The following is a 13150-nucleotide window of genomic DNA, read 5'->3' on the forward strand; positions in this document are numbered from 1 at the left end:
TTTGATGTGTATAGATTTGATATTAATTGAAAATTAATTCATGGTTTTTTATTTCAAGACATCAAAGTTTATCAAAGTATGTAACAGAGAAAAGATATATCGATGAGGAAATTAATTTTTTCATTCAAAATGTTTATAAGATAGTGAAAACTGAGATATTTTATCTCGAGAGAAAAACTGCTCGGAAAGCGAAAACCTCAGAAAATATTTGAAGATCGGTATAAAAAGAAACATTTAAGAATAAAGGACCAATTGTTAGCATGTCTGTGAAGTTCATTTTTAAACATTAACTTTAATTGGGTGATGTCAAGTTTTGATCCGGTCGGTACAAGAGAATAATCTTCTCCGTGAAAGCGGTGAAACATGGAAATTGACAGTTTTAAGTGTAATATTACTTAAAAGGTGTAAATTTCAAATTAATTGGGCGATAGATGGATATCAACTGTAGGTTTAATTCTGACCTGTCGCTGTCAAAATATTGTGTTAAAAATTGCCCATTTTTACTTAAAAGGTTATATGTCATTTTTTGAAGAGGAGTTTGATTTGATCATTTTAATACAATGAAATCAATAGAAACTGTGTTTGGTTATGTGAAATCTAGGCGGTTGGCGCTGCAGGCAGATTCCAAAACTGACAGGTTATGGAGGTGTTTCGTCTCATCTGTCTATCTGACTTAATTTGCTGCTATCTTTTTTTTTATAGTTGATAATCAAATTATAGTAATAAACTATAATATTTGTGATCGTTTTGGGGGTTGTTTCCGACTTTTATTTAGGGAATGACGTGTAAAATCTGTTTATTTCCGACTTTTATATTATTTCATACTCACATTTGTTACCATACGCTGAAAGAAATTTTCTTTTGAGAAGGACTTTCCCTTTAAATTATATATTTTCTGGAATATCGTATCAATAGGTTCATTCATTGTTGTTGCAGTTGATATTTCTTTTTCTTTTTTTGTCGTATCATCTCGTTTATGACGTAATGGAGTTTTAATTTCATTCAAACAATACTAATTATCATAATTCATATATAGATATGATAAATATTTTTCTCAATCCTTTTATACTTCACACAAAAGGATATACTTTTAAGCTTGAACTTTATAATTCTTTTAAAGGTGTCACGTGATACGTAAAGCCTGAACTTTTCGTGACAGATTCAATTATTTTCATGAATTGTAAATGCACAACAATGCTTCGTTTTACCGTAATTTTTCATATGTATGCGATTGTTCAGAAACATTAGAAACATGATCTACGATATCGTCTAAATAAAGATGTTAGCTTCTGATAAAAAGCATAAAAAATAATAATGCACTCTTACTTTCCCGCCATGGGCACAATAACGCATTGTAAAAGTATTTTTTTGTGCTTCAAATATCCCTGTGTAAAAAACTTCAGAAAAGCAGTAAAATCGAACTCGTGACAGCAGTCTTGTCTCGGAGCGACCCCTATTGTTAGAAACGAATTCCCGAGCGATTTGTCGTTGACAAGATAAATAGACGGTGTGGTAAAGGTGGAAAGAATATGCTTAAATGATGAGAAAAATAAATTACTTAGTCTCACAGGAGTTAAAAATTGAAACGAAATATTAAGAATTGATTTAGACGTCTATTTTTAGTATTAATATTCAGCAATAGTAGAGGACTTCAGTCTACTTAGGGAACAGACAGGTTTTTTGGGTAAATTTGATACATGTCAAAAATAATCTTTATATGTTTTAAGAAAAAGTTTTATGCTGTCAAAATTGAGGTTTTATATAACACGCTGATAAAAGCATATATAACTAAATTCGAGTTTAATTAATTTAAACATCAAGTACGGTTTGCCCTTTATTAAGATTAGATTATTAAGATATTTAAAAAACACAAAGATAACAAAAACGTGAAATAGGTACTACTCAAAGGAGATCTAAGGAACTCAAAATCTTTTATTTAAGGAAGTAATTAAACTGATATTTTTGTGCTTTTATGTCATATCAGATGAAAAGAAAAATATTTTTGATTTCATCTAAAAAGCCGTCGTTTTTATTCTTGTGCTGTTTGTATATTTCAAAAATAATTAACGTAAAATTGAGTGCTAAAAATGTTTTGCGACCAAACCGAATTCAATATTTATTCAAGTCTCATCTCTCAAGAAATAGTGGTAAATAAAAACTATAATTAAATCTTATAAACAATCGGATAGATATAAGTACAATTTAAAATATGTTTACTTGTTGAGAGACCATAAACGATAATGTAAAACAATAATTGAAAGGTATTTCTACGTAAGAGGACAAAGAGGTCGTCTTAACCATTTAAGAAACAAATGGCAATGCTTTCCATAATATATACAAATGGTCTAAACAACTATACTAGTTTAGATCAGTGCAGTTCAAAATATGAATTCCTGATAGACTGCATCATTTACAAAAATGTACCAAACAATTACTTATATACTATTATTTATTTTGTGTTTACGAGTATGTTTTGAACAAAAACCGATATGCAAATGCTTATGATATGCTAATCCAACACTGAAAAAGTCCGACTCAATTAAACAAAGCCAAACAGATACATTAACCCTCCTTTGAAAACCAAATTTTTTGTTGATAATTTCTTTCAAATACAGGTATGATGAATTTGAGCAAAAAAAAATGTGAAGAACTTCATTATTTTGAAATTCACAATCATATTTATAATTTGTTTGATTTTATATTAACTTTTTACATAGACAAGCAACGTTGGGAAGTTTTTTAAAATATAAAATTTTAAATCATTTCCACACAATGAAAGAGCTAAACTCTTTCGGTTATCATTCTAATTTAATTAATGACCAGAATAAACACAAAAATAGTTTCAGAATTAAGGGTGAAAGGGTTTTAATAATGCATGATGTTTTAGAAATATTGGAGTTTGTGGGAACACCATAGTTAACTGCGGACCTGTCCTGATATGATTGATGGGTAGCCATTTCCAGGAAAAATGATTTCCAATAGAAATAAATTGGATTTGCCTTTTTTCCAGCAAAAGACTTTATTGTGAACTTTATTCTAGTGTTTTTTTCATCCACGTAATTTTTGGAAAGTTGTCCCATTGGCAATCATAACATATTCCTATATTTATAACGGTTATATACAGTTTTATACTTACTTTACCTATATGTAGTATATTTTGAATAGTACATATTTATTAAAAATATTGAATAAAAAGACACATTTTAGATATACTGTTTTTAATGCAAGTCAGTGTTTTAGGATGATCGTTTAATTAAAAGTTATTTTCCACAAAAATTACCATACTGTCTAATTGAACATAAAATACTAATATTTGTCAATAATTTCTTTGAAGTTGTATTGAATTGTAGAAAGATAAAATTACTGACAGATCAGGTCCCGTCTTCGTATCTAATTTTAGTAACTTTATTGCATAATAAATACGCGGGACTTTTAGGATATATTACATGTAAAAACTGTAAAATGCGACGAACAATATTTTTTTCTAATTAACTAAAATATTAATTGGTATCATTTAACCTACTAAAAGACAAATAATTATAATAATAATTAAAGGGGAAGACTCATTTAACAGCTGCACCCAAAAATGCACATCACCTGTTCGGCATTACCTCTTCTCTTTTCGATAAGTAATTTAATATCCGAACGTCAAGAAGAATTGTTGTGTTTTTTTTACAAGAATGACAACTGATTAACATTGTTCGAACAAAGAAAAATATCTCTTACCGATTTTCACATACCATGTCTTTTTGTAAAATTAGTTTCGTTTGAGAATTCTACTGAAAGTTATCGAGATGTTTTGACATCTTCTGTCTTGGAGGAATTTGTGATTCAGGGAAAATAAATCCAATTCCGGTATAACTCGACATTTGACATGTGCATTATGGTCTGCCGAGAGGTTTGGGTTGCATAAAAAACGGAACAGTTGCCTAAGATGTCATATTGGTAAAAGTTGCTGCGAGAAACAGTCAAAATCGATGTTTTCTTTTACTCAAAAACTGTCACTTTTACATTGCTTTGACATGCGTAGGTTTTCTTTTCCTCTGGTGAGGTCGCTTTTGTTTTTCATTTTTTATTTGTCTTAGAATGTTGATGAACAATTCAGAAAGGTGTCTATTGTTATAAACATGTAATAAGACTTGAATAAAACACTTGGATAACGTCATCGTTCTTTCTTCATAAGTGTAAATATTACAAAAATGTATAAACCATTTTTATAGAATTTAGTAAATAAAATTTTGTGATAAAATAAATCGTAAAACTTTTAATAAAAATTCAGTGTTCTTCAGAAGTCAACTCGTATTTTGATTCTAACGTTTACAATTGTACGTTCTCAAACAAACGCTTGAAAAAATATCAGTGTTCTTTTCAAAAATGAAAAATGGCCTTTCAGGTGTTATAATAGTCATAAATGACATCTCTTTTTCCATGTAATTACAAAAAATTATCGGTTTATAGAGACAGAACATTTATCATAAAAACTGGTCGTCTCAGTCCGGTGTGAAATCAGTCGCGTCCAGCTCCGAGTATGAGTCTTAACATTACATTTTGTATTGTTTATTCACATGATAAATATACGGGGATCATTTGTCAAACGTTTTCGTACCTGTAGGTAAATTTTTAAAAACAAATCGTGAAAAATTGGTTAGCATGATCGCTTTTCCTAATATTTGAAATTAAAGTAAGATGGATATCATTAGGAAATTTAAAACACTTTGTAAAATTTTAGATATTTAAGTTTAGTTTCATTTTAACTATTAAATGATTAATTAATTATTTAACAAGTTAACTTTGAATATCAATATTGTAATTTAAAGGGAAATATATGCTTTTTTTTTCTTCTTCCAAATCCACAATTTTTTTCAGATCTTGTTTCTTGACCTGATACAAACATTTTTTTTATTTTGCAATCTTTTGAAAATCATTGTTTTATTTTTTAACATTTCTTGCACTATTTTAAAAAAAACCTTGGAGATTTGAACATAAAAACAAATGAGTTTGGTAAATTTCAATATTTCAATATTTTTTTTATTTTTTTTGTGTTTTCTTTTATTTTGTCATATCATTTTAAGTTTGTTTTTGACTTATGCGTTTTAATATTCCTAAGGTATCTTTCCGCTTAAAAAAACCTTATTTACATGGATTTAAAAGTTTGAAACTTAAAACATGTTACCTCAATAACTGTTTTAAGTTCTCAAAACTAAACCGATACAGGCTAGAAGACTGTTCATTTAAGCATTTATTTTACAAAGATTCCTAATTCGATTCCACAAAATACAGCTATTTTTTTTAACATTAATGGTAGAGAAAAATGTTAAGTTAATTGAACAAAATAAAAAACGGGACAAACCATCCATTCAGAAAATACCTATAATCATAACGTTTTTTTTTGTTTTTTTTAAATTATACGAATTTTTTTCAGCACCTTTTATCTATATACTCTTTTAGTTTACTATGTTATGGTTTGTGTGCTGGTGTATGGCTTATCGTCGGTTTCGATTGTTCGGCATGGCATTGCATGTTTGTTTTCAGAATTATTCGTTTGAATATCCTTTTGGTCCTTTCGCCTCGCTTCCCTTATCTTTATATTGTAGTACGTTGTTGTTTTATTGCATCATCACTTGAGAGTTTGTTTTCTAAAGTTTTATTTTGTCTCATTTCAGGTACAACAAAAGCAGCAACTGATTTTGGATATTCCCCTTCAACTACGTCATCAGCAGCCTCGCAACCAAACATGGGAAGGACAAACTTTACAAACAAACAATTAACAGAATTAGAAAAAGAATTCCACTTTAACAAATATCTTACTAGAGCAAGAAGGATAGAGATTGCGGCTTCATTAGGACTAAATGAAACACAAGTGAAAATTTGGTTTCAAAACAGGAGGATGAAACAAAAGAAACGCATGAAAGAAGCAGCATTTGAAAGTTCTATTAAAGATGGCTGTCAAATTAGTTTAGATGGACTTTCAATGACAGCGATGGGTTTATGTCAGGACAGTCGATAAAGTGATTAATTGCATGGTAAAAACTTTACTTTTCCCTGATATCTGTCTAAATGGCGGGTTAATTCACCCAGTTTATTTCAAATCGGATTGGTTCGTGACTAAGTCACTATCAGATGTACACGTTGTTTCAGCAAAAGTACAATGAAAAAGGCGTTCCAGGATAAAAAGTTCAAATTGAAAATATTTCCAAAAGAATAAATTGCGTGGATTGTTTTCAATTTTGTATCTGCATAGCGACAATGCCTACAAATAACGACCATCTGGACGGTAACAATTAGTGCTTTTTATTGTCAAAGGGAGATAATTCGTTTTATATTTAAGTCTTCAAGCAACCATGTTTATTTTTGTCTCATTAACGTAAATGATTAAATGGCAGTAGTTATACTATTGTCAACATTCCATAAATGAAGGAATCCATTTTCGTGAACTATTTCAGACGGCGTAATAATTACTTGGCAAGTTGGTGCTCGTTTCAGTGTGACTTTGCGATTTTGTTTTGTTTTCTATTACTATGTTAAATGTTTGTGTATGCTCGTGATTGTGTTCGTACTGTACAAATGATGCTCAATCTTTAAATAGTTATTTATACCATTGAAAATTTATAAAACAGTTGAACATGAAATGTCATTGTGTATGATAAAATGTGTTACGTCATATTTGGCGTTATAAAATATTAAATATTATGGTGCAATATTTATTCGTATGTTTTACTTTGAATTTAAACAGCAGATCTTAAGAGCAATTACGTTTTTTTGGTATATATTTTAAAAAAATAAAAACAACCGAGGGAAATCACATCAACCATAAGAGGAAAACAAAGGAACAACAAAAAATACTGAACTACAACCATTACAAATGTCAACAGAAACGGACAATTTGACAACTGTCTTATACCCGACTTGGTACAGGACATTTTAAGATTTACAATGTCAAAGGGACATTTTAAGATTTACAATGTCAAAGGGACATTTTAAGATTTACAATATCAAAGGGACATTTTAAGATTAACAATGTCAAAGGGACATTTTAAGATTTACAATGTCAAAGGGACATTTTAAGATTTACAATGTCAAAGGGACATTTTAAGATTAGCAATGTCAAATGGACATTTTAAGATATACAATGTCAAAGGGACATTTTAAGATATACAATGTCAAACGGACATTTTAAGATATACAATGTCAAACGGACATTTTAAGATATACAATGTCAAACGGACATTTTAAGATATACAATGTCAAAGGGACATTTTAAGATTAACACTATCAAAGGACCGAAACAACAAACCATAAAATACTTTATATTAATTTCATGGTACATACATATCCAACACAAATTATAATATAAATGTGGCAAGTTTGTAATTGTACTTCGCATTGTATCTATGTGTAATGTGTTCTTTGTCTGGGTAGCTATCTTTGGTTTTAAACCTTGAAAACAATACCAAATAAGAGAATGCAACATCATTTCAGCTTGGGGAAAACAGTTCCAAAAATAAGATGCCCTCATTGTTAACGTGTTTTCAAACAAATACTTTTAAAAATAAATAAAGATTTTTAGCAATCTTGGTCGCTAGAAAAGGCTGTCACAATATCATCATCCCAAGTATAGACCAATTTGTTCATCGGTTTCCAAGAAATGGTTTCTTTCGCAACAGGATGTCCAGAACATATTAGTCACCCTTTGACCATTAATTCGTCATTACATCCACTCGCTAAATCAATGTTTGTTATGTTCAATAAACATTACCTTTTTAAGATATCTTTTATTTTGTAGAAAGTTGATAAACATACAGAAGGTGTACATACTGTCTGGTTTTTCGTAAACAAAAAAACATATTATTTTCTACTTTGAATATATATGTATGGCCCCTAATTTCTCGCTTCCATCAGTTTACTATGTTAAAACTTAACTAAGTTACATGTATCAGGAATTCATATTTCTTAGTCCCAGTGTTTCTGGCAAGTGGCAATTATTAGAATCATACAATGAACATTCGAGAAATATTTTTAATACACATTCAGATCGCGAGAAAAGCTTATGAAAAAGTTTGATCAAATTCGGTATTATCAAGGAGAGTTAGAAGCAAAATTCGGTATTATCAAGGATAGTTAGAAGCAAAATTCGGTATTGTCAAGGAGAGTTAAGAAGCACTAGAACACAGTGACACCCGTGATATCGCGGGTCCGTGACTGAATTAAAGTATATAACTATGCGCAAGACTTATTTTTATATTAGTATTGTCATCTGATAAAGTCAAGCCGATTATAAGATAGTTATCACAGTTTTCTCTGCTTTCAAATCTTTCTGTTTGAACCCGTCTAACTGGAACTTATCAATTATTGGTAATATTAATTATTTGGAAAACAAAAGGTCCTGGGATTGAGTATTTTTTTAATCAACAGCATTGTCCTATATTAGTTATAAATAAAGTTGAATTCTTTGATTTGCTGTTTAACGTCATGCCCGCTAACAAATTGAAAACTGTACATATACGCCTTATTTTTAGTATTCGTATTGTTGTCTTATAAAGTCTTACTGATTAAAATATACAATAGGTAACAATTTGACAATTTAGTAGTGTCAACCCTGTGATTATGACCCGTGTATATAGCATATCCTGAATACACCGTTTGGTGGTGCGCCTGTCAAATGCGGAACGTACATATAAGGTAATAGGTAACAGATGAATATAATATTGGAATCGGTATCGGACTCGACCCGGAACTTCTTAATTATTGGCAATATTAATTACGTGGAAAACAAAACGGCCTGGAGTGGTGTAATTTTTAATTTACACCTTTGTACTATATTAGTTATATATAAAGTTGAATTCTTTGATTCGTCGTTTTTACGTGATGACGGCTGACAAATTGGACCTCGTAATTTTAGTATTATAGATATAGGCTAGCGATGTACAAGTAAAACAGATTTGAGTATCGAAGCAATATTTGATTATTTCAAAAATCAAAAACGACATATCGACAAATCTTAAAAGACTGAAAAACACAGACCAAAAATAATAGTTATAGTACTATATCAATACAGAACAACTTTCAAACAAAGGTTCAACAATATTATACAAAGTACTGTTACATGAACATATAATTAAGGATTACCAATGCAGTCCCCGATCTGTCATATATAGCACTGAGTCGTACACAAACGAAGCATCTATTTATGAAGGCATTACATCTAAGTTTTATTTGGAAATAAATTTGCATGGAAACATATGTGTTCAAATAAATTACTCGTACAGTAACTAGTTTACCAATGATTTATTCGCAAAAAATCTAAGCAGATTCACAAAACAAACTGAGAGAATCACACTGGACTTCAAAAGGGTCAATATCAGGTGCGTCTATATGGAAACTGTCTATTGCTTAGCATGCATCCCTAGTTATGTGAACAAATAACAACCGAAAATATATAAAGGAATAACTAAAATCATTAGTCGACGAAAGACTGACAATATACAGAACACACAGACAATACAAAAACCAGGAATGATATAGGATATATAACTATAATACATTTTTTTATCTTTACAAATTTGATAAACAGAATTGAGCTGCAGGTTTTTTTAACATTTAATATCTGTATACTAGTATATAATATGACCAAATGCAGTATCAAAATTCATCAGTAAAACAAGTACAAATGAATGATTTTTGTATAGCAAGTTTGCTGCATTAATGTGACACTGAACCTGAAGAAAAGTCCACATAAGTTCTTTCATGTTAACCGGACAATCTTATACAAATGACTTGTGTATATTAGATAAAAAGATATTAACTCACAGGTTTAATCTGTCATTTTTTTGTACGTAAAGAAATGCTTGCACCAAGTCAGGAATATTACAATTGTTATCCACTCGTTTGGTGTGTTTGAGCTCTTGAATTTGCCATTTGATAACAGACTTTCAATAGTGAATTTTCCTTGGAGTTCAGTATTTTAGTTATTTACTTTTGCTTAATCCTAAGGTTTAAGTCGTTTTAAACTCGATTAAATAATAAGTATACTTTCCGAAATTCACAAATACAGTAACTTAAAATATGCAATATTCTGTCATCAGTGGAAATAAAACAACCATTTAGAAAAACAATATTAATTATAAAGATATGAAAATCTCTATATTCCAATTGTAAAAGCTTTTTTTTTGTTAAATGTAATTTTGTTTCGATATCCATATACGATTTGGGTCAGACAGTCGGATAAACACTTGTCAGCCACCAACGCATTTATAAATAGAGCTTATATGAACACTTATAAAAAAACACTGCATCATCCTTAGGGTGAAAAGAATACGTTTTGTCTTCGAAAGACAATAACAATGGATAACATGATCAAAATTGAACTTGTTGAAAGAGAAATTATTATCCAATATTGTGTTCAGGTGTTACCCATCACATGAACTAAAATTAGTTTGGCTGGTTTAATTCTAAAATTTTGACAAAGTATTTACTTTAACCCTTTGACAAAAAAATAAAAATCTCAAAAAATTTGAACCAACCGTTAAATCAGAAAAAAATCACTAGTTGGATAGCAGTTTGTCAAAAACTTATTTTGATCATTGAGAAGCTTAATATTACCTTAACCTCACAACGAAATTAAAACGTTCTGGCGTACTAAAATATAATCCTGGTACCTTTGATAACCTTTACACAACCGGGTCGATTCAACTGCTGGTGGACGTTTCGTTCTTGTGGGTATCACCAGCCCAGTAGTCAACACTTCGGTGTTGACATGAATATCAATAATGTGGTCCTTTTTCTAAATTTCCTGTTAACAAAACTTTGAAATGTTCGAAACACTAAGGATTTTCTTATTCTAGGCATAGATTGCCTTAGCCGTTGTTGGCATAACTTTTTTGGAATTTTGGATCCTCAATGCTCTTCAACTTTTTTGGCTTTATAAATATTTTGATATGAGCGTCACTGATGAGTGTTATGTAGACGAAACGCGCGTCTGGCGTACTAAATTGGTCCCTTTGGTAACCTTTGCTGAGGTTACAGAGTTATATCCCTGTAGATTTATGTACCATCTTAAGTGTAAAAGACAGCGTTAATCTGACAGTGCAAAACATGTCTAGAATTTCAAAATGCAAACATTTACACTTTCCTTCTTAAAACTTTAAAATTATCAATAAACTTTTTTTTTAAGAAAAGGTCCATGATTGATTATGATTGTTTACCAATTTTAGCGTATTACGTGTTATATTGAAAACCAATTGAGGACAGACACTTTGGCATAACTTTTAGGGACTGCTGTTCCTCAATTCTCTTCAACTTCGTACTTTATTTAGCCTTTTTAACATTTTTTGTTTCCAGCGTCACTGATGAGTCTTTTGTAGACGAAACGTGCGTCTGGCGTAAATATAAAATTTCAATCCTGGTATCTATGATGAGCTAATTTACACAGGAAAAGAAGTAGTAGTCTAACTTTATCTAAATACCAAACTGACTGAATCAATCGATCAACCCTTTTAAACATGTATCAGTTAAGTGTTTTAAAAAGGAACACCAAATTCTCGTCTTCATTCTTTATTCAGTAAAGGATACACCAGACGTTGTGAAAACACTATTATTACAACAAAAAGTTTTCTGAAACTGACCTCATCAATATGATTAATTGTTTGATTGACAAAGTACTTGTTATACATTTGATGGACGTGTAGTTAAACAGACAGACGGCATTCACATGCATACAATTGTCGTTCGGACAACCTTCAAGAGGTATAATAGCAAAACTACCGACCTCCAAGAAAAATTCAAAACGGAAACGGCAAAATCAAAAGTCCAAACACATTAAACGTCTGGAAAACAACCGTCATATCCGTACAAGATAAAACCTGATTTTACAGCTAGCTAAATAAATTCCTCATATATTTCAGGATTGCAATTTGATATTTGCGCCAGACGCGTGTTTCGCCGACAAAAGACTTATCATTGACGCTAAACTCTCACTCTAAAGATGTCATGCACCAAGTCAGGAATATGGAGTTGTTATTAAGTAGTCCGTATCTAGATATGTTGCATTGGCGTTTGTATATGTTGCACTTCAGTGTTTCCGTTTTTTCCTTTTGTATATGATGTGTTTCTCTTGGTTTAAATTTGTAACCCGGATTTGTTTACTCTCAATAAATCAATTAGTTTTGAACAGAGGTATACTACTATTGCCTTTATGTATGACAGTCGCATAGAATTCCATTATATTGACACAATTTTGTTAATAAAGCAGAGGTTCTCAAGAATAATAAAAAAAAGTAGCACTTTCCGTTCATTCATTGAGTTGATCTTCTCTCACTGAATGATTAGCGTTTTGGTTATTTGGTTGATCACATCTGCTCACACTGAGTCTCGATATATAGAATACCACCACTGGCTTTTTCTCAAAAAATAGATAATTTATTTTCAGACAAGTGCCTGTGGATACATAAATAAATGGTCTACTCCATATTTTGATGTCAATCTAAAAATCAATGACGAGATACGCGGACGGTTTCGTAGTGCACTGTGCAACAAAGGAAAATTTAATATTTAAACGTCCTATTGTGAATGTGCATCATTCCACCAGTAGCAACTGCAAAATAATTTATGTATCAAATATGTGTTTCCTTTTATGATTTCCTTGAAAAGGGTTGGTGTTAAAGAAACTGTTTTACCAAAGTTGTTGAACGTTCAAGTTGAAGTGATTTCTAATTACCCATCATGATCATCATAACTTATCTGTGTAACAGATGACCACGTTTATGTTTCACTTTTAATATTCTCGTGGGATTTTGTCTGATGATTGGTCTGTTTCTGTGTGTGTTGCGTTTCGGTGTTGTGTCGTTGTTCTCCTCTTATATTTAATGCGTTTCGCTCGGTTTTGGTTTGTTACCCCGATTTTGTTTTTTGTCCATGGATTTATGAGTTTTGAACAGCGGTATACTACTGTTGCCTTTATTTAATACTTATCTTATTCTCCTTCCATTGCGTCCTTAATTATTTATGTTCTACATTCTATTTTGTGTTTCGTGAACTTTTTTTTATCTTTTTGTAGTCTTTCTTATTTTTGCCATGGCGCTGTCATTTTATCTAGATTGTTGATTTTTGAATGTCCCATAGTATCTTCCGCCATATTTCAAGTTTATTAAGTCAA

General features: G+C 30.6%; 1 protein-coding gene across 1 annotated transcript in view; it reads left to right on the top strand.

Annotated features, from left to right (window-relative positions):
* Positions 1 to 6700, top strand: part of LOC134708549 (homeobox protein Hox-A1a-like) — a 28465-nt gene extending 21765 nt beyond the window's left edge. Inside the window, exon 2 of the mRNA XM_063569186.1 lies at positions 5664 to 6700. Within this exon, the coding sequence (XP_063425256.1) occupies positions 5664 to 6007 (344 nt within the window). The 3' untranslated portion in view covers positions 6008 to 6700. The remainder of the gene's footprint in view (positions 1 to 5663) is intronic.
* Positions 6701 to 13150: the final 6450 nt, after the last annotated feature.

The sequence above is a fragment of the Mytilus trossulus genome, chromosome 2, assembly GCF_036588685.1.
Source record: "Mytilus trossulus isolate FHL-02 chromosome 2, PNRI_Mtr1.1.1.hap1, whole genome shotgun sequence".
NCBI classification, from domain to species: domain Eukaryota; kingdom Metazoa; phylum Mollusca; class Bivalvia; order Mytilida; family Mytilidae; genus Mytilus; species Mytilus trossulus.